Source organism: Triturus cristatus, chromosome 5_1 (genome assembly GCF_964204655.1).
Source record: "Triturus cristatus chromosome 5_1, aTriCri1.1, whole genome shotgun sequence".
Lineage (NCBI taxonomy): Eukaryota > Metazoa > Chordata > Amphibia > Caudata > Salamandridae > Triturus > Triturus cristatus.
Genome location: NC_140587.1, coordinates 107056414 through 107078763, shown reverse-complemented (window position 1 = coordinate 107078763; position 22350 = coordinate 107056414). Strand labels below are relative to the sequence as shown.

The 22350-nt window shown below is 40.9% G+C and overlaps 1 protein-coding gene across 1 annotated transcript in view; it reads right to left on the bottom strand.

The window, feature by feature from the left end:
- Window positions 1–22350, bottom strand: part of LOC146830331 (pentraxin fusion protein-like) — a 337598-nt gene that overhangs the window by 198954 nt on the left and 116294 nt on the right. Inside the window, exons 3-4 of the mRNA XM_085604537.1 lie at window positions 6843–6919; window positions 2839–3121 (exon numbers count right to left, since the gene is read on the bottom strand). Coding sequence (XP_085460663.1) covers window positions 2839–3121; window positions 6843–6918 — 359 coding nt within the window. The 5' untranslated portion in view covers window position 6919. The remainder of the gene's footprint in view (window positions 1–2838; window positions 3122–6842; window positions 6920–22350) is intronic.

Here is a 22350-nt window from a genome sequence, read left to right as displayed (position 1 = left end):
AGAACTTGGGCCCCACCCCTCTGCCATGAGCCCAGGCCAAAAACCTGGGGGTTTGGATGGACTCTCACCTATCCTTTGAATATCACTCCAGACGGGTCGCAGGAGCTTGTTTCGGAATCCTTAAAAGTCTCCGTAAAACCTTGGATATATTACCTATTGCTGCTAGGAAGACGCTAGTTCACGCCCTCGTGACATCTCGTCTCGATTATGGGAATGTCTTATACCTAGGTACCACCGGAAAGTGTATAAAGAGACACCAATGCGTTCAGAACGCAGCAGCCCACTTGATCCTGATGCGCGAGGAGAACTGCCTCTAAACCGGCTCTTGCCTCTCTCCACTGGCTACCTATACAGGAGCGAGTCTGGTTTAAAGCGTTGTGTGTCTGTCATCGCATTATCCAGGGTACTTCGCCTGCTTACTTGTTGAACCGCCTTACCCCTTACGCCCCTACCCGCCGCCTGAGGTCTGAGGGGAGGGGACTGGTACGCGTCCCGGCTGTAAAGAGAGCTAGGATGGGTGGTCGCTCCTTCCGCTTTTTGACGGCACAACTATGGAACAAACTCCCTGAGAGCCTTCGGTTGGAACCCCCTGAGGGCATGTTTAGGAAGAAACTGAAAACTCACCTATTCCCGCCTGGATAGGTCTCTGTGATCACTAAAGCGACGTGCACCGCAGCGCGCGGACACACTGTATAGTGTAACCAGGCGCTTTATAAGCCCGAATAACATAACATAATATAACTTATTGTAACACCCACTTAAGTAACCCTGTTAAACATGTCTCAGGACTGCCATTGCAGCCTGTGTGCAATTATAAACTGCCATTTTGAGTTGTCAAAAGAAACCATTTGTCAGGCCTAAACCTTCCTACTAACTGCCCATAGAGTACCCCCAGGATGGGTTCTAAGCAGCCAATAGGGCAGGGTGCATTGCATTTATAAAGTTGGATATGTATCTTTATGTTTTGCATGCCCTGGCAGTGGACACATCTTAAATTCGTTTTTTACACTGTAAGGCCTCCCTCTCCCATAGGATAACATTGTGTTACCTTATTAGATTCATACATGGTACTGTTTGCTTGGGAGCAAGAAAATACATTATATTTAAATGTCCTTTAATGGAAAAGTTGGCTTTTAAGTCACAATACTGACAATGTCCCTTTTAGAAAGTTGGCATTTTCTTGTCCTAACCATTTGGTGCCTCCAGATGTATCCTGAGTCACATGAATAGGTTTAGTTGGCTTTCGTGTGTTTATCCCAGACATTGATGCAAAGGTTGCAAAGGGGGACTAAGTGTCATCAGGATGGACCAGCTTGCCAGGAAAGGAGGGGAGGAACTGTCACCAACCACACTTGCATTTCAAAGGGGCTGCCTTAGCACAGTCACAAAGGACTTTACATTAGTCTATTGTCCCCCCAGACCACTCGAAGCCAGGTAGGTAAATGAAGGAAATTATGAAACCGGATGTAGGGAGAAGTCTTAAAGGTTGTCCCACTTTAAGGCTGGCACCAGTTTTAATTATAAGACCCTGAGACCATCTCTTCAGTACACTCCTAGACCTCTGGCTATATATAGACGAAGGACTGCCCTGCTGCATAAGAAGGAAGTCTGGACATGCTTCCTTCATTAAATGATATATGAGGTGACTCCAAGGGTCAGCTGACTGTTCAGAGCTACAGGGACATAACAAACTCCAGAGGCCTCCCGGCACCTGCCCAGCAGACCTGCTGCAACTAGACTTGCTTACACCTGCAATTGGACCTGCCTGAGACTTGTTGCCCTTCTAAAGTGAGTCCTTAATCCTCAAGAGACACTTCCCCAGGTCCTAGGCTCTTAGTTGGCATTAGAGTGCACTCTTCAGAACACAAAGGGTGGATCCTGAAGTTCTGGACTCTTCATGACTGCAATCGTGCATGTTCATACAGAGACCTTGCCAGCTATGCTGAACACCATGTAAAGGTCTAGTGAACCTGAATCATTGTGGTAAAGTAGCAGCGTACGACAGCCAGCTACTAGAGATCTGCACTTCGTGCTACAGAATAGACAGCCTGCAGTCACCACAAATGCTACACTTCAGGAACGACCATCCACAATGCCCGAATGTATCTTCATGCTATAGCAATGACCATTCACAACACCCGCACTGCTCTTGACGCTAAAGCCTTGACCATCTGAGATGCTCTCCCTGCTGCTCGGGCCTCCACCACTGGACTCATCATGCCATATTTTGAGAAGGTAACCCTTCCAGCAGGACTCACCTTGTACCTATTCCTGGCCTGTGCTTCATTGCAGTCAGCCTGAACCTGTGATTTTCACCTATCTTGCATAATCAAATAACCACAAGTGGAGCTTTGAGCTTTTAGGTGCTATACTTACTTTAAATATTTGAAATTGCATATTTCCAGCCAGCTCTATTTATAGTCTTGTTTGTCATTATGGTGTTAAATAATGTATTACTATTTTTGGGCTGCATAAATACTTTAAACATTTCCTATAAGTTAAGCCTGAACACTTTTGTGCCAAGCTAGCAGTTGCACAGGTTAATTTAGAGACTTTTTTGCTGTGGTCCACCCTGTTAGGGTACTGACCCCACTCAACTAAAAACCCAATTTCTTACATGCGCAATACATAATATATAACATAACATAATAAGCAAATGTGCACAAATCTAAATAGCGCATGCAAAACATGTGCTGTTATTGTTTGGGCATCTTATTTCCTATTCATTTACATATGAGTGCACATTTGGTCCAGGTGCCCCCCCTCCCCCCATGGTACAAAAAAATGAGTTTTACTGTAAACTAAACATATTGATTAAAATATATAGTGGTGACTTACATCGGGCTGCCAGATCCAATATAGTCATCAATAAGAACAACAGCCCCAAGTAGTCGGGTTTGGCAGCAGTCCATTCGGTTGTACAATACCACAATGCCGATTTTTTGTGACCACTTCAATTCCACCATCCACCAGGGATTCCTCTCAAGTTTAGTTTGGGTGCAAGGACTTCTCAGAGCGTTCTGTTCAAAATTCCCATCAATGGCCAATTTAGCATTATCTGCTGGATACTTAGGATCTGTAGAACTTTGGGTGGCGTGCCCTGACGGTCCTAGGTTTGGTCCTGAAAGAATGAAGGGTATCAACATCTATAAGAAAGAATTGTGCATGCTCCAAAACCCCCATGCAAATGCTAGACAAACTTAATAAAATATTCATATAAAAGTACGATCAAGACTAAACAACCATGTAATCATAAGACTGGGATCGCAGAAGAATGAAATAGAGGGAACATTTAAAGACGAACTGGAAAACATGCTCTCATGGTAACCCATGAAACATCACAAACATAAAACTCAAATCTTCTTTCTGTAAAAGGTCAACTGAAGCTGAACCATAAATTTCAAGCAAAGCCAAAACTTGGAGTCTAGATCACAGTCAAATGTGGTGTATACTAATGGCTACTAGGACACAACAGGCCATGGCTGCCTTAGATGCAACTTGTTCCTTCCAGGGAACTAACCACTCACGCCACCGTCGCTATCGGAACCAGTGCCCTATACCTTCATGTAGGTGGACCAGGGTATAATGTAGCCAGGGTGAAATTACATTTACGGTCATAAAATGTTGCGTATGTGTCCGGCATTTTATGTTGTGATTGTCACACATTTGGCATGGGTCACAAAAGTAAACCAAATGTCCAACTTTAGACCTGAAGTCTAAGTTTAGACCTTAAGTCTAACTTTACTACTAGTAAAGTTAGACTTTTGGTCTAAGTTTAGACCAAAAGTCTAACTTAGATAGACCACAAGTCTAAGTTTACTACTACTATAGTTAGGCTTTTGGTGTAACTTTAGACCAAAAGTCTAACTTTAGTAGTAGTAAAGTTAGACTTTTGGTGAAAGTTAGAATTGAGTAGTAGTAAAGTTAGACTTTTGGTCTAAGTTAGAATTTTGGTCTAAACTTAGACTTCAGGTCTAAACCTAAACTTTTGGTCTAAGTTTACCTTTGTAAATCAGGTCCAAAATAACTGAAATGATGCACTACTACACAGAGTTTATTTTAGATTCAGCTTGGTAAAAATCATACGATGGGAATAGTGCAAGTGTACTGAAAGTGAGCGGCTGTTATTCGCATCATTTACAATTGTGCATGTTTTTTAGCATAAAACGCATCCTTACATCCAAATTGTACAAACATTTTGTGCTAAAAACTAATGCAACAAATCTGTCTCACATTAAGAATAATGAGATGTCATTTTGCATAATTTTTTTGCCATTTGAAGGAATTTCAGCAAAGGAAAATATGCAAATTTCAAGTGAGTCAAATTTTAGTGGAAGTACTTCCTTTACTATTGTTGTGGATGCCATGACTAATCATTTCAGAGGCAGTAGCCCCGAGTGTTTTATATATACATTTACAAATAGGAAACCATTGTAGCTCTCATTCTTTCACCATCCTTCCCTCAAACGTTTTACAGAAACCAACAGTAGTGCACTAAATTTGCACAGGTATAATCTTGTATGACATACATCCCACATTACCATTGCTGATATTGACTGAGAAGCACAGCTTCGACTATTACAGGGAATGGAAGAGGAATAAGTGCAGAGCAGTGGTTTTTAACCTGTAATCCAAGAACACCTGGGGGTCTGCGGACCTTCCTAGGGGGTCTGTGATTATTACAGAATTAAACAATGTTCAAATTAATACAATATAATTAATAAAGTACACACAAATCATTTATAATGTGAAAATATTTTCTATATTTGATTATGAATTAAAAAAAATATTTCACTATTTAAGCATTTGGTGTATGCTTGTTTTTGTTTCTTTTTGATTCTTGGTATGAAGTTCAAATCATAGTAATTGCTTAGGCCAGGGGTTCCCTGCTTACAATAATGAATGAGTGCGGGTCCCCAGATTCCAGTAATTCTTCAAGGGGCTCCACAGTGGGTTTCACAGTGATCAAGCTTGCACCAAAGATGTCTGCTATGAGAAAGGAACACTCAAGTGAGAGTCTGCACAATCAAAGTGTACTACATAAAAAAGCAGGACAGTCCATGGATGCACAAACTCTTCAGGACTGTGTGCTAAAGAATACAGTAATCATATGACAGAGATGTTCCGAAAACAGACAGGTCTGGTGCAGAAAAAATCAACATCACTATCTGAAGACCAAGGGAACAACTCTCTCAGCTCTCACCTTCTAGAAACAACAACCAACCCAGAACAGGCTGCGGAGAACTTCTCCCAGTGGGTAACTGAATGTGCTGACACAATCACCCCCGCCAAGCCAGCCAAATCCAAAGGACCAACCAAAAGAGCCACCTTGTTCACTGCAGAGCTGAAAACTGCCAAACGCAATTACCAGCAACTAGAAAGAAGGTTGTGCACCAGCAAACAGACGGGATACCATGCCACCTTCAAGACAGAACTCAACCAGTACCACTCCCTCCTGAAAGAAATAAAAAAAAATACCCTAGCAGATTTCTTAGATGCTAGCCCAAACCACAGCAAGGAGATCTTTGCCATTGAAAAGGAGAAACCTGTAGCTGCCTTAAACAACATCACCCCCTCCCAAGAGCTGTGTGACACCCTGGCGGACTTCTTTGACAACAAGATCTCAACCATCTATGAAACCTTCATACCACAATCCTCAGACATCAACAGCATCAGCCTGTTCGCACCAACAAACTAAAACTCCAAACATGTGCTCACCCACTGGAATCCTCTCACCATTCAAGCCACAATCTCCATTGTGAACTCTATGCATTTGGGGTCACCCAAGTAACTCCTGTTCCCACCACATCTTCAACCTTGGGAGCAAGACGATTAGTGAAGAGCTCAAGAAAGTCCTGAGCCCCATCAGCTCATCCTCCTTCCCTGAGGACTGCAAACACACTGTAGTGAGGCCCCTCCGGAAGAAACCATTTGCTGACCCAGAAGAGCTGAAGAACTAACAGCTCATCTCCCTGCTCGCCTTTCCAGTGAAGGTTCTCAAGAAGGCAATCAAGGAGCAACTCACCAAATACCTGAAACACAACAATATCCTGCCCTACTTTTATTCTGGATTCCAAACCAACCACAGCACTGAGACAGCCCTGATCCCTGCCATGAATGACATAAGGGCTCTACTGGACAGCAGCGAAACAGTAGCCCTCCTCCTCTTGGTCCTGTCCGCCACCTTCAACACCATTGTCTACCACACCCTGATCAATATACTCCACCACATCAGAGTCCAAGGAGATGCCTTCAAATAGTTTGCCTCATACCTCACCAGAAGAACCCAGAGAATCAGTCTCCCACCGCTCACCTTGGAATGCAGGAAAATCATCTGCAACAAGGATCATCCCTCAGCCCCACCCTCTTCAACACATACATGCCTCCCTGGTCAACACCATGAAATCGCACAGACTTAACATCATCTCCTACACTGATGACACCCAAGTCATCCTCTGACTGTCTAAAGATCCCTCCACCACCAAAGCCATCTTCCACAGATGCATGATGAACACCACCGTCTGGATGAGAGACATCTGTCTAACCTCAACAGGGATAAGATGGAAGTCCTCATCTTTGGCAACAAAAGCTCTCCATGGAACAACACAAAGAAGTGGAAGTAACACAGGAAGGGACTTTCAGGACATGCTGCCAAATTATAAGACAGCTAAGAAAAGTGATAATGATACCACTGAATGGGGAGTAATGGGTGGGCCTAATGTTTTTGTTTGGTACACAATAGATCGTCGTCAAGTGACAGTGCAATCACAATGCCTGCAGACTAATGATGCTCAGTTGCAAATATTTAATGAAATGTTTTCAGCTTTTCAGATTTTGCTTACCAACACGACGTTGATAACAACTTTCAACTTCTCGAACTATCCCCAAAACGGCAAGCAGAACAAGGGTGACCTCCATCCTACAGGAGACAAAGAATCATATAGATGAATACCTGACAGTCACCCTTCTGAATTCCATCCTCTCCCACACACCATTCCACCCTGACCTATACCAAATATATAGCATGTTGTAATTTGTAAATGTATTCACATGGTGCTTTACAATAACTTTTGTATAGGAGAGACGTATTGGCTTTGCCAATGCTTGTTTTTCAAAGGTTCCATGAGGAAATGTGCAATGGTTGGCTACATGGGCAATATCTTTGAGGGCAATGACTGCAACCTTGAAAGGAGGTATGGATAGGATGATGTACCATTTCTTATTGTAAGCAATTTAATAATGGAGATAATGCCTGACTGCTTCTGAAAAAGAAAAGGGCATATAGAGGCCTCTCTGCCATCCCTGACCCCTGATGAGGCGCTGAGGCATGTTTTGCGGTGAGTAGCACACTACTCCACAAACCCAAGGTTAGCATTCTTATATACTAATACTCTGCACACGGTCCTCGCCCACACTCCTCCTATGCCCTATCCTGTGCTAGAAAAAGAACCTTATACATGGACACATGATAGCCCACCTTGCTGACTTCCCTCATCTTCTATGCTCTCTCTCATCCTATCCTGTGGGGAAAAGGAATCACATTGATGAACATGTGCCACCCCACTTTCTTGACCTTCCTCCTCTTCCACAATTGCTCCTCTTCTGATCCTATAAGAGAAAAGGAATCCTCAAACTGGAGATGTGTCAGCCGACCCATTGAAACTCATCCTCCCCCACATACCCCCTCTTTGAATCATATGAAAGAAAAAAAACTGGGCATATAACATCCTTTACCCTTAACCTGACTCGTCTCCCATATTCCCCACCTACGCTAAGATTCCCCCCGCAGATATTATCCTGTCAAATTGTAGGAACCTTTAAGCATTATATGTTCATTAAGCCTCATTTACACAACAAATACTGTAGCCGTTTTAGAGAATTTATTTTGAATTAGTATTGTGAATTTAGCACATATGGACATGCAATTCCAAAGTGCTACCTCATTAACAAGAAATCTAATGTAACGAAATGTGAACTATAAACAATGAAATTAATAATAATGTATCTCACCTTCTCAGAATAGCATGCATTGTTAAATTGGATTTTTCAATCATTTCCTCCCAGTGTGCATGTTAAATCTTTTAAACTGTACTATGTGAAATGTGGTCACATAAGTAATCTGTAATATAACTTGAGTTCTTCGATGAGTTGGAATCACTCCATGTTGCACAAAATCACACTGTATAATTACAGTCCCGGCACTGTGGTAGGATATGGTTGTTTTTCTAGTTGCTTTATATTGAGGTGTGATTGCAAGCTCAACAGAAGGCCAAGGAGGAGTATTAATGCAAAACCTATAACAAATCTTTTAAAAACCTGCCATGGGAATAAAGCATCACCTTCAATCGAGTGCAACCTAATTCTTGATCACTTTATCCAATCATTGACTAATTTGGAATAAAATCAAAAGCTACCTAGAAGTTTATGTTATACATTATTATTCAATTATACATGTGCACTATTTGAACACTGCTTTCTGGACATCATAAAATCTATTACTGCTAAGGGTTGTGAGTGAACCTTGTAGCAAATTCCAAGAAACCGACTTTAGAGTGACTTCTGTGCTAGTTGTGCAACTTCATTGTTACAAGTTATATATAAAATACCCCCTCCTGTACATTATAAATAAGGCTCCCTGTTTTTAATTTTTACTGATTTTTACAGATAAATCCAGACAGAAAACCATTTATTTTTCTGTCTGTATTTATTTTTAAATGTGGATAAAAAACGGAAATTGGGTTGTTTTTCAGTGATCCTATATGCTTTCAATCATGACTGCCAAGACAATAACTTTACAGATTAAGAGACAAGGGGATTAATAAAATATTGAGGGGCAGATTTGCTAGCCCCTTGCGCCACCGATGCATCACGTTGCGTGACGCAGCGGTGGCACAGCCTGCTAAGTGATATTTACAAGAACAGGTAAAGTCGCCCTGCATGACTTAACCTGTGCTTATAAATATCGCCCCTGTTCACGTAACACTTTGAGTGTTAGGGGTGTGACATAGGTGTTGCTGTTGGTGTCCCAAGCAAAACCCATGTCCAGTTATGCATTTCCAAATTTACGAGAATCGTAAATCTGGAACTCCATAAGAATGCTTCGGGTGGCGTAGTGAGGTGCAACGAGGAGAAATGTTTTCATTTATTGTTTTTTTCCTCTTTCAATGAGTGCTGCATTCTACAGCACACATTGGAAGAGGAAATCACCTCAATTGATAGTTTTTGTGCAGTAAGGTGCCCACAACGCAGGCAGCAGTTTGTGCGCCAGCGCAGGGGGAAGCACAGAGATGCGACATATTGTTGTAAATATGTCACAACCCTGTGCTTCGAAACTAACCCAGGGCGGTGCAGCAAAATGACTTGCGGCACCACGCTGCGTTAGTTTCTTGTAGATCTGCCCCTGAGAGTTTAGTAAAGAGCCTTAACCAGCAGTAGATTTACACAACCTTAATACTAAAATTGACATATTTTCCTACAAGGGCGTACATTACCATCTGCGTCTGTATATTTCAATGAAACCTGTCACTCGTTCAGGCACGAGTACACATTAACTGGTTAAATAAATTCAGAAATATACACATTTCAGCTTCATTTTTTCACAAAACCCAAAATAAATATGGATACATACAGGTAAAATTTGCACACAAAAAATATGGAAAAATAGGGACGGAAATGACAAAGACATAAATACCAAAAAAAGGGGAGCCCTAATTATAAAGATATTGCAAGTCACTGGGGCGTCCCATAACCGTATGGAGGAATGATGTTGAAAAGTTCTTTTATAATGTTATGGAACTCTGAGGTGACTTCCATTAGCCTTATCGTGTATGCCAGTGGGTAGTTTATCTCATATAATACATGGTCACATCATTACCTTTTCAAAACTGCTTAAAACGTTGGTATGTAGCTCTTTCATATGAAGGACTGAGCATGTTTTCAAACATGAAGAATACAAATAAAACCTCTAGTGCAGTATTAAGCAGATCAAAACCTGTTAGTTATTTATTGCAAGCAGATGTTAAAAACAGTTTAATAAAAGTCAGTTATTTTGTTTTAAATATGGCTGCACTAACTCTGAATGTGTGAAAACATGGCAACAGAATCTAACTATACTCTAACTATATATGGACTGTGAAAAATAGACATGTTCTCTCTGCTAGTCCTTGAAAGCTAGAGCAGAAGAAAGAAAAGCAATGTTCTGTTTTTGTTCCCTTAAACATCTGCTTCAATTGTGCTCCTTGACCTCACCTGCCTTTCACCTTGGCTGCTGGCTCCGACAGCAGGTATTGTGACGTCTGAAATTGAATGTCATTGCTGCTTAAAATTGGCGAGTTCTGACATCTTTTCTTTATAATCGGCGTCTGAGTTCACCACAATCGATTATAATGAAATTGGATACTTCAGTTTATACAGGGATTACAGAATCCCATGCATTTTACCCAGATCCATACATCAAGATATAGATGCAGTTTCCCAATTGGGTTTCATATACAATCACAGAACTTTCCTTGGATTAGAATCAGGGAGGATTTCAGGTGAAATGCCACGCTGCACAAGAATTCCTCATTCTGGCCACTGAAACATGTAAGTAATTCTTGGGCTCCCAGTCATGAGATGGCAATTGTAGTAACTTGAATTGTAAATGTATTGAATTAATTGAAATGGTCTGCCCCTGAGAGTGTTCTTCAAAGAGACTTTGCCAGTATAGGTGTTTAGGTGTGGTGCATCCTGCCAGGATGACCCTGCAGGTGGGTGCTGCCTACAGACAGAAGTTGCCTTGAAATGAACTGTCGGGGGTCCCAGCAATGCATTAACCTTAATGCACAAAGCATTTAGGTAAATACATTGCCCAAACTCTTTGCCCCACCTTCTTCAATAGCTAAATGACCCCCTGGTCCACATCATCAGATCGCGCAGTCTCAACATCATCTCCGACACTGGCGACACCCAGTACATCCTCTGACAGTCAGAATACCTCTCTACCACCAGAGCCATCTTCCACAGATGAATGATGAACATCACCATCTGGAAGAAAGTCCTCATCTTTGGGAACAACAGCGCTCCATGGGACAATGCATAGTAGCCCACTGAACTTGGCCCATCCCCTACACCCACAGTCCATGCCTACAACCGCACCATCATATTGAACAACAAACTATCTATAAAAAAACAAGTCAATTCAGTCTCACCTTTCTGCTTCCATACTCTAGCTATGCTTCGCAAGATCTTTAGGTGGCTCACAGTCAACATTAGAAGGACTGTCATGCAGGTCCTCATCACCAGCAGGCTGCACTGTGGGAATACCCTCCAGGATGTATTATTGGAAAACACTCTCGGTAGGAATTATCGCACACCTCCTGAAGATACAGGCAATACAGATGTCAGCAGCCAGACTCATCCATGCCCTCCCGAGATGTACCCACATCACACACCATCTCAAGAAGTTACACTGGCTGATGATCCAAAAGAGATGCCAGTTCACGATGTTGGCCTATACACACAAAGCCCTGCACAATGAAGGACCAGCATATATAAACAAACGCATGACCTTCCACCAACCTACCAGACAGCTACAATCCACCTACCTCTTCCTTGCAGACACCTCCCTATATACCAAGGAACAGTTTAGGAAGCTCTGTCCCACACCTGGTGGCCAAAGCTTGGAATGACCTTCCCCTCACCTCAGAACCGCCTCATCACTCCAGTGATTCAGGATAGGACTCAAGATCTGCCTCTTCAAATGAACAGATCACCATAAAGTAGTTAGCAACTCCAGCGTTTTGAGGCACTCCTAGGTGACTGGCACAATTTATAAATGTATTGCTTGCTTGCAAGCCACAAAATGTTGATCTTCTATCAATTATGTAGCAACACATTAACCTTAATTCACTGAGCATTTATGTAAATACATAGTCCAGACTCTTTGCTTTTTTCCAAAACACAGAGCACTGGATGAGCCTCAATTCCACTTCATGGTTGGAAAAAAAGCAGGTGTAATTCCTACATTGAATTACAATGAGAGAACTTCACTCATCCCTACCCGTAGAGAACAGTGTTTTGAAGAGGAGTCAGAAAACAAAGTTTGAATTGTAAGTGGTGAAATATGAAAATAAACAAAGCAGATCATTGTGTTGTTGATTCTTTCGACAAAAGGACAGTTTTTTCATTGCATCTTTTGAGTGAATGTCTTCCCGTTCTGAAGATAAAAAGCCATATATCCAACAACATGTTAGCAATATGTTAACTTTACAACAAAGAGAATGTACACGCATAGGCAAATAGCACTGTGTCTTAAGGGCTGCATTGAACTGCTACGCATTGATCTGCTGTAGACGATTCTTTGGAGAATAAGAGCGATAGATGTCAAAAATATTCAGCGATCATTACAACTAACATAGAGTAATTTATAAATTATAATAAAGAACATGTATTCAGTTTCAGAAATTATTTTAATTGCTTTTGATGCTGAGAAAAACATGCTGGAAATTATAGATGTAACAGGAACTTAAATCACATAGAGTTCCATGGATTCTAGTTAATGATTGTAGGAAAGTAGCCCCCACTTTTTGATTGATGTAATGCTGTTTCTGACTAGTCTGACTGGGATACTGCTAATCAGGACCCCAGTCTCAGTGCTTTCTCCCCTAAATTGGTTTGGTAGTACTTAGGTACATCTCAGATTGGATACTGGTGTAACCTTATCAGTCCCTAGTATATGGTGCTAAAGTACCCAGTGCATAGGTACACCAGGGATTCCCTATGGGCTGAAGCCTGTACTATTCTACCCATAGGAGACCACTCAATTTGTAACGACATGCCTGCCATTGCAGCCTGTGTAAATTGGTGCTAGCACCACTTACGAAAGGTATAGGTTTCCCTATATCTAAGGTCACTGCACTTAAAACCTATAAGTCACCTCTAAGGCAGGCCTTTCAATCCTGATGGCAGGGTGCTTGGTTCTAAGTGTGAGGGTATCCATGCATGAGCAGGACACCCCTTCAGCCTATGGAGTCCATTCTCCTGGGTTGTAAGTGAGACAGCCACATAACATATAGAGGGGCACCACGTCATTATGTGGTGATCATCTAAAAACTGGCTGTAACAAATCCTAACATGTTTGGTATCAAACATGTTGCGGTGTGGGAGATATGATTCCATGCACCATAAAGCTCCATTGGGAGGCCCTTGGTGCTCCTAGTACTTGTCTTCCAGACCCAGACAGCAAGCTAGGGCTGCTGCCGGCCAGAGACACGTTTCTGCGCTCATGCTACTGAGGCAAAGGAAGACATAACAATAGGTATCATGTCACAGAAAGGTGTGCCCACCTCCCAGACAGGGTTTAGTGTATTGGGGCAAGGTGGGGGCACTTGCCAGCACCCCATACTCTGCATGCAGGGCACACTTGGTGCCCTCCATGCATAGTCCAGCTCAAACCAGTTCATTGAGCCATTGGCTCCCACTCTGGTGTGAAACTGGACAAAGGACAGGGTGATATCCTTCCCCTTGTCCAGCACCTCATTAGAGACGGACCCCTGAATCAAGCCTACCCTTTCCTTAGCGTATTTAAGGGATTACCTGTGCGTGGGTCCCTAGACTCGTCATGGGACAAGATTCATTTCAGACACCACTTCTTCAACCGTCTGGGCATTCTGGACTTTGCTGGACTTTGCTCTGGGAATCAATTCTGCAACCGGGAAGATTCCTGCTGCTCCTGATCTCCTCACCCTGCTTGCCTGCTACAACGTTTGTGCCTGTTTACCGTACAGGAACCTTTCAAGGCATGTGGGCATCCAAGACACCTGAAGGAATCTCTCTTGAAGTGAAGGAGTCACTTCCCTGCATCTGCCATCACTGCATCTTAGCTGACCAGTCTGCTGATCCTGGGCTCCCACGGACTTCAAAAGGCTCAGCAACACAGGGGGTGTTTCTTCACATCCCTCTAGGCCTGCCCTGTCCTTTCACCATGTTGGAGGCCAGTATCCCTTGTCGGAGCCACAGGAACTGAACCCCTGTGCGTCGCATTGACTTGCAGTTGCAAAGGCTTGTTGGCTTCCTTCCATCAAGATCATTGTGGTTCAAGTAGCCCCAACCTCAAACATCTCCAGTGGCCAAGATCTTCATACTCACCACATCACTTGCACCATGGGCCTGCATCTTTGGTGTGCTGCTCAAGGTCCTCCGGCCTGTTGTTCCTCTTGAGGGTCATCTTTGAATTCTTTGGGCTCCCCTGATTGCTCGGGCCTGCCCTGACTCCCCTGCTCGTGGTGCGTCTCCTGGACCTTGCCTTCTTCAATTTCCACATTGATTGTAGTTGCCAATGCTTGGTGGTGCTCCCGCCAGACACCGACACCTCAGCTCTCGACATATAACATGGGACAGCTTGTTTGCAGCTCCTGGTTATCTACAGCATTGCCTGGTCTACACAGCTGCAGTTTCATTGTCGCCATTATCTTTCCTGCAACACTTGACATCGGTGGGCATTCGTCTTCCATGCCTCCTGGTCCTTCCTGAGTGGCATAGACTCTGTCCCCTCTGCTTACAAGTTCTTCACATCCTGATTCCACCTTTTGGTTCCACAGGACATGTTCACCTTCTCCAGCAGTGGCAACTTTCTGAAGTCTTCCATTGAGTTTGACGGCGGTTTGGGATGCCGCATCACACCTATGCATCAGGCTTCCCTGGTGCAGGTATCCTGGCTCCTAAGGTATCCACAGGCTGGATGGCTCTCCAACCTTCTGTCTTCCATGCGGTTTCCTTAGGGTCCACTGGGAAGGGTCCTTCTTCTTTAAAAATTGCAACTGCAACTTACCCATTGTCTTGCATTGATCCCAAAGTTGTGTTCCCACTCTGCACATGGCCTCCATTGGTTCCTGATTACTTATCTCTGGTGGTTCCTTGGGTCCCCGACACTTCTACATCTTCTGGGTATAGCCTTGACTCAAGTTGTGGTTTGTATAACACTTTTCTAGTATATGATTTGGTCTCTCCCTGATGACCACTGTATATTACGTGCTACTTACTTGTTTCCATTGAAAAGTATTGTGTGCATTGTGTATATCTCTGGCTAGAAGATATCTGTATGTGTTAGTAAATGTCTTATAATAAATACATATTTTTATAAATACACTGTGTGGTTCTTTTTCCCTTAATCTATGCCTATAAGATTATGTTCTGGTAAAACAAGCCACTTTAGACTCGTTCTGGACTAAGCCTGGAGGCTGCTCTCCACAGCTACCACTTACAGAGTTTTCTAAGGTTGTCTAAGACCACTAAAATCACCATCTGGATTGGTACAAGGTGTTTCACTTAAATAAGTGTACATCATATACCAAGCCAGCTTCTCACAATGATGTTTCAATATTTTGCTTATATAATATGAGTAATCATCAGAAAATAGAGCTTGATTCACAAAGATCTAAGTTAACCTTTGTGAATCAGGCTCTCAATAGTTTATTTTGTATTTTGCCATCGTAAACTACAAGTTAAAAGTACATTGATGACTGCAGAGACTCCACTGTCAGGGCAGACAACTTTGCACATAATGTTTATATACACTTAAAAATATAGCAATACATATTTTAACCACATTTAATTTGAAATATTAACATTAAAATAAAGTGAAAATTAGCACACATATATACACCAAACAAAATATGCAAACTAATTGAAATATTAAAATAAACACAAAATAGTTTAGGAATGTGAATAAACCTTTATTGTTTGATTAATAAAAATCATTACAATCAAGGATTATATAAAGTGCATGTGTGTTTCATTTTTTTAAAAAAGGTTAAAAGTTCAGAACAAGTATATTACAAATATTGAGGTGCTTTAAGGATAACATGCTGTACTAAATCATTGAAATCACGTAAGGACTTCTCTATAATAACATTACGTTCTGTAGATTGCATAGCTAGGTGTGAGATTCTATTTCATTGTCAAACAAAGATCCTGTATGAACAGATGAGACCTTCTGAGCTGTCAATCATGACTTCATTTAACTGCAGTTGTTCTATGTTTAAAGTGCCATTGTGCTTCTTCACACTGTGGTACTCCTGTGAAAGTCATATTTTATAAATGCTAAAAAAAAGGTCTTCTCAAAACTTAACTAAGTCTGTTGTAGACAAATGTCTTAAGGCATAACATTCAAAATAATTTGGTTCCAACCTTTATAAATGTTTAGGGATCTATGAGGTGACTCTGTGCGTTCTTCTCCATAAACAAACTTTATTTCTCAAAGATAAATTTCTTCAGTCATTCAGTACGAAGAAATTATATTTCAAGTTTAGTGCTGAGTTTCCTATCAACAGTTTAATAGGTACTCCGGTGCCTATTTTCACCAAGTTAACGATCATTATAAGACCTCAGGCAGATAATAGAACAATAAAGTGTTTCTGAAACTGAAACACTTTTCTACCTTCACCACTGATTTGCTGGAGATTTCCTTAAACCATGTTACCATGCTTAGGTCTCAGAGCTTCTTCGGTATCTACAACTAAATGTATGGCTACTGGTCAAGACTGCTTGCCATTTCTATGCAGAGGACAGGTCATAAACCTGGTTTAACATTTTTTCTGCTATAAGGATAAACTTTACAAATTGGATTATTAGACCAATAGTATTCCGAGAAAGGCAAAATATAATTGCTTGGTGACATGTTCTTACCCGATTTTCATTAAAGATAGATTTTTACAGCATTTGCCTCTCCTGTTGCAGTCAGGGGCCGATACACACAATATGTATAAATGTTTCATTGAAAAGACCACATAGCAACAACTATTTGTTGACCGATTCTATAACCATCTTGGAGTTTCATCTTTGGTTTAATAATGCCCAAATCTTAGCCTGAGAAAGGTATCTCTTATATGTGGTTTTAAATATGAAGTTAAGTGAAGTTGGTGCTCAATTCTGTTATACCAATTGATGACCGACCAGGCATGATTTTCTTTGAGGTCTCCTTATTCAATAGAAAGGATAAGACATTTGCCAACTGATTTAGTATCTGTTTAAAAGAAGTTTTATTTCTATCCAAATGTTTAAAAGGCTGAGACATAAAAGTATTTAGACTCTCAGTTAAATAAGCTCTCCAAGCACTTGCATAATCATATTTTGTTATTGTCTGACAGCACAGATTTGCAAGATTGCCAGGATCACATAAAAATAATGGGTATAGACATTTTAAAAAAGCAGATTGGTACTGTAAGGTTTGGCGTGTTAGGCCGAATTGTAGTCCAACATTTGCATGCCCTATATTTCTCTGGATTCTAAAAGTAGATTTAAAAACTTTTATTTGTAGATTGTCAAGAATTGAGTTGCCTTTACCCCATAAAATTACTGACGCATAAGCTACGGATGGAATGAACTTTGCCATCATTAAGATAAGAGTTCATGACTAGGACAAAAAAGCTAATCTAGCATTTTCTGAAAGCAATTGAAAGTGCAGTGGATTTTGCATTTAAGTTGGTAAAACTATGTTTAAAAGACTCTCTTTCATCAAACGTAATTCATAAATACTTATAAAACTTTACTAATTCAATAGTTAAAACATTAACATTAACACTTAGCAGTATAGCGCCAACACATGCCCCCTTGCACCATAGTGTAAGGGTGTCTGTTTGCAGGGGAGGATTGTTTACGTGTAGGAAGGTGTCCCTTCTTGCACATAAACAATCCTAAAATGTCATTTTGTCACTTTTCTGCAGCACACATGAAAGTCACAAAATGGCATTTCTTTTTCTTCAGATTGTTGTTGTACAGAAAGGTGGACCTTCCCATACATAAACAATCCATGGCAGTTTGTTTTTTCCAGGTATGCTGCACAAGGCAGCACTCATGGAAAGAGCAAAATGAGTAGAAATAATGGATCTCTCCTTGTTTCGCCAAGTTAAGACTAGGTTTTCCCTGGTCTTAATTTTGGCGCTGCCTCCTATGTACGCTGCCCTTGTACATAGGGGTCAGCGTCAAAATCAACTCCCACTGTAACCCCCACTGCCCACCCCTTTCACTCTAACCATACCGTGAAAGGGGTCCTTATTTACAAGGTAGCGTTAAGCCATGTCAAGTGGCTTAACGCTGCCTTGTAAATAAGGCAAAGCCCCTATTGCCACCACAACATCGGAAAAAGTGACGTTGTCGTGGTGATAGGGGCTTTTACATATTCCCCAGAATATCTTCAGTATACTGCAAGTATTTTAGAATTTTATATTGTAACCTGCAAAGGTAGGAGAGGCAAAATTGAAATGTTGCAAATAGAATGGTAAATCGGACATAAAAAGTTAAAAAAAGGCATAGGGCTAATATGCATCCTTATTTGAGACCACTATGGATTTCCAAGCGGCAATTGTTACGGCTGCCATCCCACAATTTTACCTGGACCCATGTATTTGAATATAACAATATGATCACAGTTGTTTAGGTACACCCCTTGCTGCTAACTTTGCCCAAAATAAGTTGAGGGGAACAGAGTTAAAGGCAGCTTTCAAATCTACAAAACAAATGTATATTTGTAGATTTTTTTTTTATTGCTCTCTCTGCCAGCAGTGTGATTGACAGCAAATTCATGGCTGTTGACTGTCCCCTATGGAACTAGTTTGGAAAATTGGTATAACATTGTTTATCTGTGTCTACTCTTCAAGTCTTTAAGAAGTCATGCTTCAAAGATATTTGCTTCTATGTCAGTTGAGGCTATTAGCCAATAGTTTGTCAGGTTATCTGGTGGGGGTCTTTTGTAGATTGGCTGTATTATGCTTCCTTGGCAAGATTCTGGGACTGATTTGGATGTTATGTCTTTAAATAGTGTGGTTAGGATTTCTGAGCACAGTTCTCTTTTTGCTTTGAAAAGGGCATTGGGAATCCCATTGGGGGATAGCGCCCTGTTTGATCGAATCCTACTTATAGATGTTATTACCGTTTCTTCCTGTAAAGTCTCAAATTACTAGTGGTTGCTCTTCATGAGAACATTTTTTTCCCGCAGCTTGTATTGGTTGGAGGGGCTCACAAATTCTGCTCGATGTTGAGTCCTATATCATTTACTAAAGAAGCCCAAAGCAGTTTGAAGATAAAGGATGCCAATTCAGAGTCAGAAATATTGGCCCTATTTTCTCTCTTGTTGCCTTGTTAAAGATCATTGATAGTTCCCCCAAATGCTTTCAATTGTAGGTTTTACAGGCATAATGCAACTTTGTCCATATTTCTTGCTCTTTGTGCCTTCCAGTTTCATTGATTGTAAATAGCCCTTGATGCTTTGTTAAGTGCCTTCTTTTGGAGAAGTAACTTGTGAGAGTTCCACCTATTTTTTCCAGGCATGATGGGGTTTGTTGTTTTTACCTGGTAATGACCTAATAATGAGGAACAAAGACAGGCCCAGATATCCACCATGGATTTTCCGTATTGGTCCTCACAAATTGCTGATTCTATTGTAGATTCTAAAAATGCCAAGATCTCTGTTTGTTTTGATGAGTGCCATGTCAGCCTTCTTAAATTTTAAGCCGTTGGGCTGGATACAAGGTTTCCGGACTTTGGTTGATAGTCAACTGTTTAGGAACAGAGTAATTGTTTGGGGCTTGTGGTCACTTTCCACTATCAGGACAACTTGATATCTGACAAATCCAGATGCTAATTTCTTTGAGATGATGATGGAATCAATAGTGGAATGTGTCCATGATTTTTTGAATGTTGTTGCACTTACGGTATTATGTTGAGACTGTTCTTGTAGCAGCATCAGATCATATTTTTGTAGTTAGGGAACTGAACATCTGGATTGAGTCTCTACTTGTTTTGTTTAAAGGATTCTTAGGAAGCAGATGCATATTAAAATCACTCAAAATAATTAGACTTGTGGCAGAATATTGATAAGTCAGGGCTTTATTTATTTCCCATAGGATAGTAAGTTGAGTCGTTTTGACTGATGTTTTTGTGCTCAAATAAACATTTAAAAAAGTAATTGGCAGTTGGAAATCTATTGTAATGCACAATAGCCAAGCTAAATGGAAATCAATTACGTGAAGACAGGTATCTAGGTCCAATGACACATAGGTTGAGAGCTCACCTTTCACATGACCATGAGCAGATGAGCGGGTTGCAAAATTAGCATACTCATGATAGACGATAATGGCATCTATATACATTTTCCATGTTTCTTGAAACATTAAAACTTTGAAGTTCTGTATAAAAGTTGGGGAGTCTTGATCTTCTAAGTCTGGTAAGGCCTGGGACATCCCATGAGCAGATATTAATGTGATTTCCACTCTGGCTGAACAGTTCAACCATCAATCTTTCTGGATTTTTCTGTATTTCTTCACACATGCATGAGCCCAAATTGCAACCTGTGATTTTAATATCAGTAGATAGCATGAGATTGAATAATGACCCAATTGTTCCTTTTAGAACGTTGTTATACCCTCCGCATTTACCGATTGTCCTGGGATTTATTTGAGCGCTTTACTTTGCGGCTGGCTTGGGAATAGGGTTGGATAATGACTATTATTGCATTTCCTCATTTCAACCCCCCATTTCTCAAATTGTGGGCCGTTTTTTACAATTTTATTGCTGGTCTCCTAACTTTGCCATTTAGTACAGGTTATTTCTTGTGTGGAGATAGAGGGATCCTGTTTAAATTGAACTGATTCTAAAGCATCTGATGTCAAATTGATAAGTTCTGGAAATGAGGCTAGTAATTTTAGTATGTTACTGGGATTTAATATGTCATGTTTGCCCCTTGAACATAGCGTGGAATAAATAGGAGTTTTGCAGAAGAAACAGGAGATTTATCCATGATGATTGATGTAGTCTTCACATAAAGGTGATTAGAACATGGTGGTGATGTTGTGCTTTGTGTATTCAAGCATCTGTTAAGGTCTCTTGCTGGAGCAGTTAGACTGAGTGTGCAGCTTTTTCCATGGGTTTCTTTTTGTGTTAACCATGATGTTGTGCCAGATGGGGAAGTGGAATCTAACTATATGCTTAATAATTTATTTTGTTGAGGAGCTTATATATTGCTTCTCTTACCTTTCACCTATCTAGCGCTGAAAACTGTAAGTCACTGTGTATTTGTAGTAGCCCTTGGTTGATATTTTGTCCAAACAGATGGCAAGTTGTGGCTTAATTGCAGTGAGAATTGATTGACTGGTTAGAGGCTTCTTTAAGGAAGAATGGTGCTTCTTGTCTACTTGGTGTTATAGTAAGCCCTTTCCCCCTGCATTTATACACATGTAGGTGTCACAGATGATTTCAAGATTGGATAGTTTTCCTTTAGTTTGTAAAATGTCTTGTTTGGGTGCTTTATTTTGTTTGTTTTGTTGTGTGCGTTTCTTTGTCTTTTCCTTGCTCTTTTGGTTAGCCCTACTAATTGTGGATTAGTGGATAAAACTGTATTGTTTATTACATGTTTGTCTTTGCAGTTTTGTGGTAATATTAGTCATGCAACTTCATTCTCTTTGGTAACCTCCAGAGAGGCCTGAATGCTGTATGGTATACTTCCTTGTTTTACTATAAGATTTTTCCTTTCAACTGTCTTAATAGATTGTGAATTTGTTGCTGAGCTTTATATATTTTTGAGGAGCATTGTTGATTATTCCCTCAGTTCCTATCTTTGCCATATGTAGTATTTTGTTCATGACTTGTCTTGGTGTTTGTTCCTTTGGGCTCTTGGCTTGTCTGGGTGTTTGTACTGTTAGTTTTTTGACATCATGGTGCTGGCAGTGACTTTGGTCTGTTATGTTTGCTAACTCCTTTTTGTTTTGCACCAACTCTGTTTTCACCTCATATACTAGGGAGCCGACTATGCTTGGCTGTTCGAGATTTTATCTATGACATGGGCACATGGCGAGGTGATCATTTGGTTATCTCTATCGGATTAAGCCCTTACTACTAGGTTTGTCAGGTTAAGTAACTTGGAATCCATTTCAGCTACATAAAGAGCAAGGGCATTTAACAAAGCCACATGTATTCAATTTATCTGAACGATAATTGAGGGCATTAGTTATAATATCAGTGGTGTTGGGAAGACTGTCCCATATTCGTTTTTGATGTTCTGTAGGTTCCATTGCAGATCTTGCTCCTATGGAAAGGTTATTGTCATATTTAGCTAGAAGGGATAGGTCAGCTGAGTTAGGTGGGTTGTCCATAAAATCAGAATTCACAACCTTGCTTTGCCCTTGTATTGTGGGTATACAGTTGATTATATCCGGGATCAGAGTCGGTTTCAGGTCAGGATTAGTTCTTCCTGTTACTGATATTGGACTGAATGGATCAATATTGATTAAAATGTTTTGCTTGTTAGGGCTTGAGTTAGCATCAGGTTTCATATCTTGGGATTTTTGGTCCATATTGCTATTTAGCGTGACTGATTTA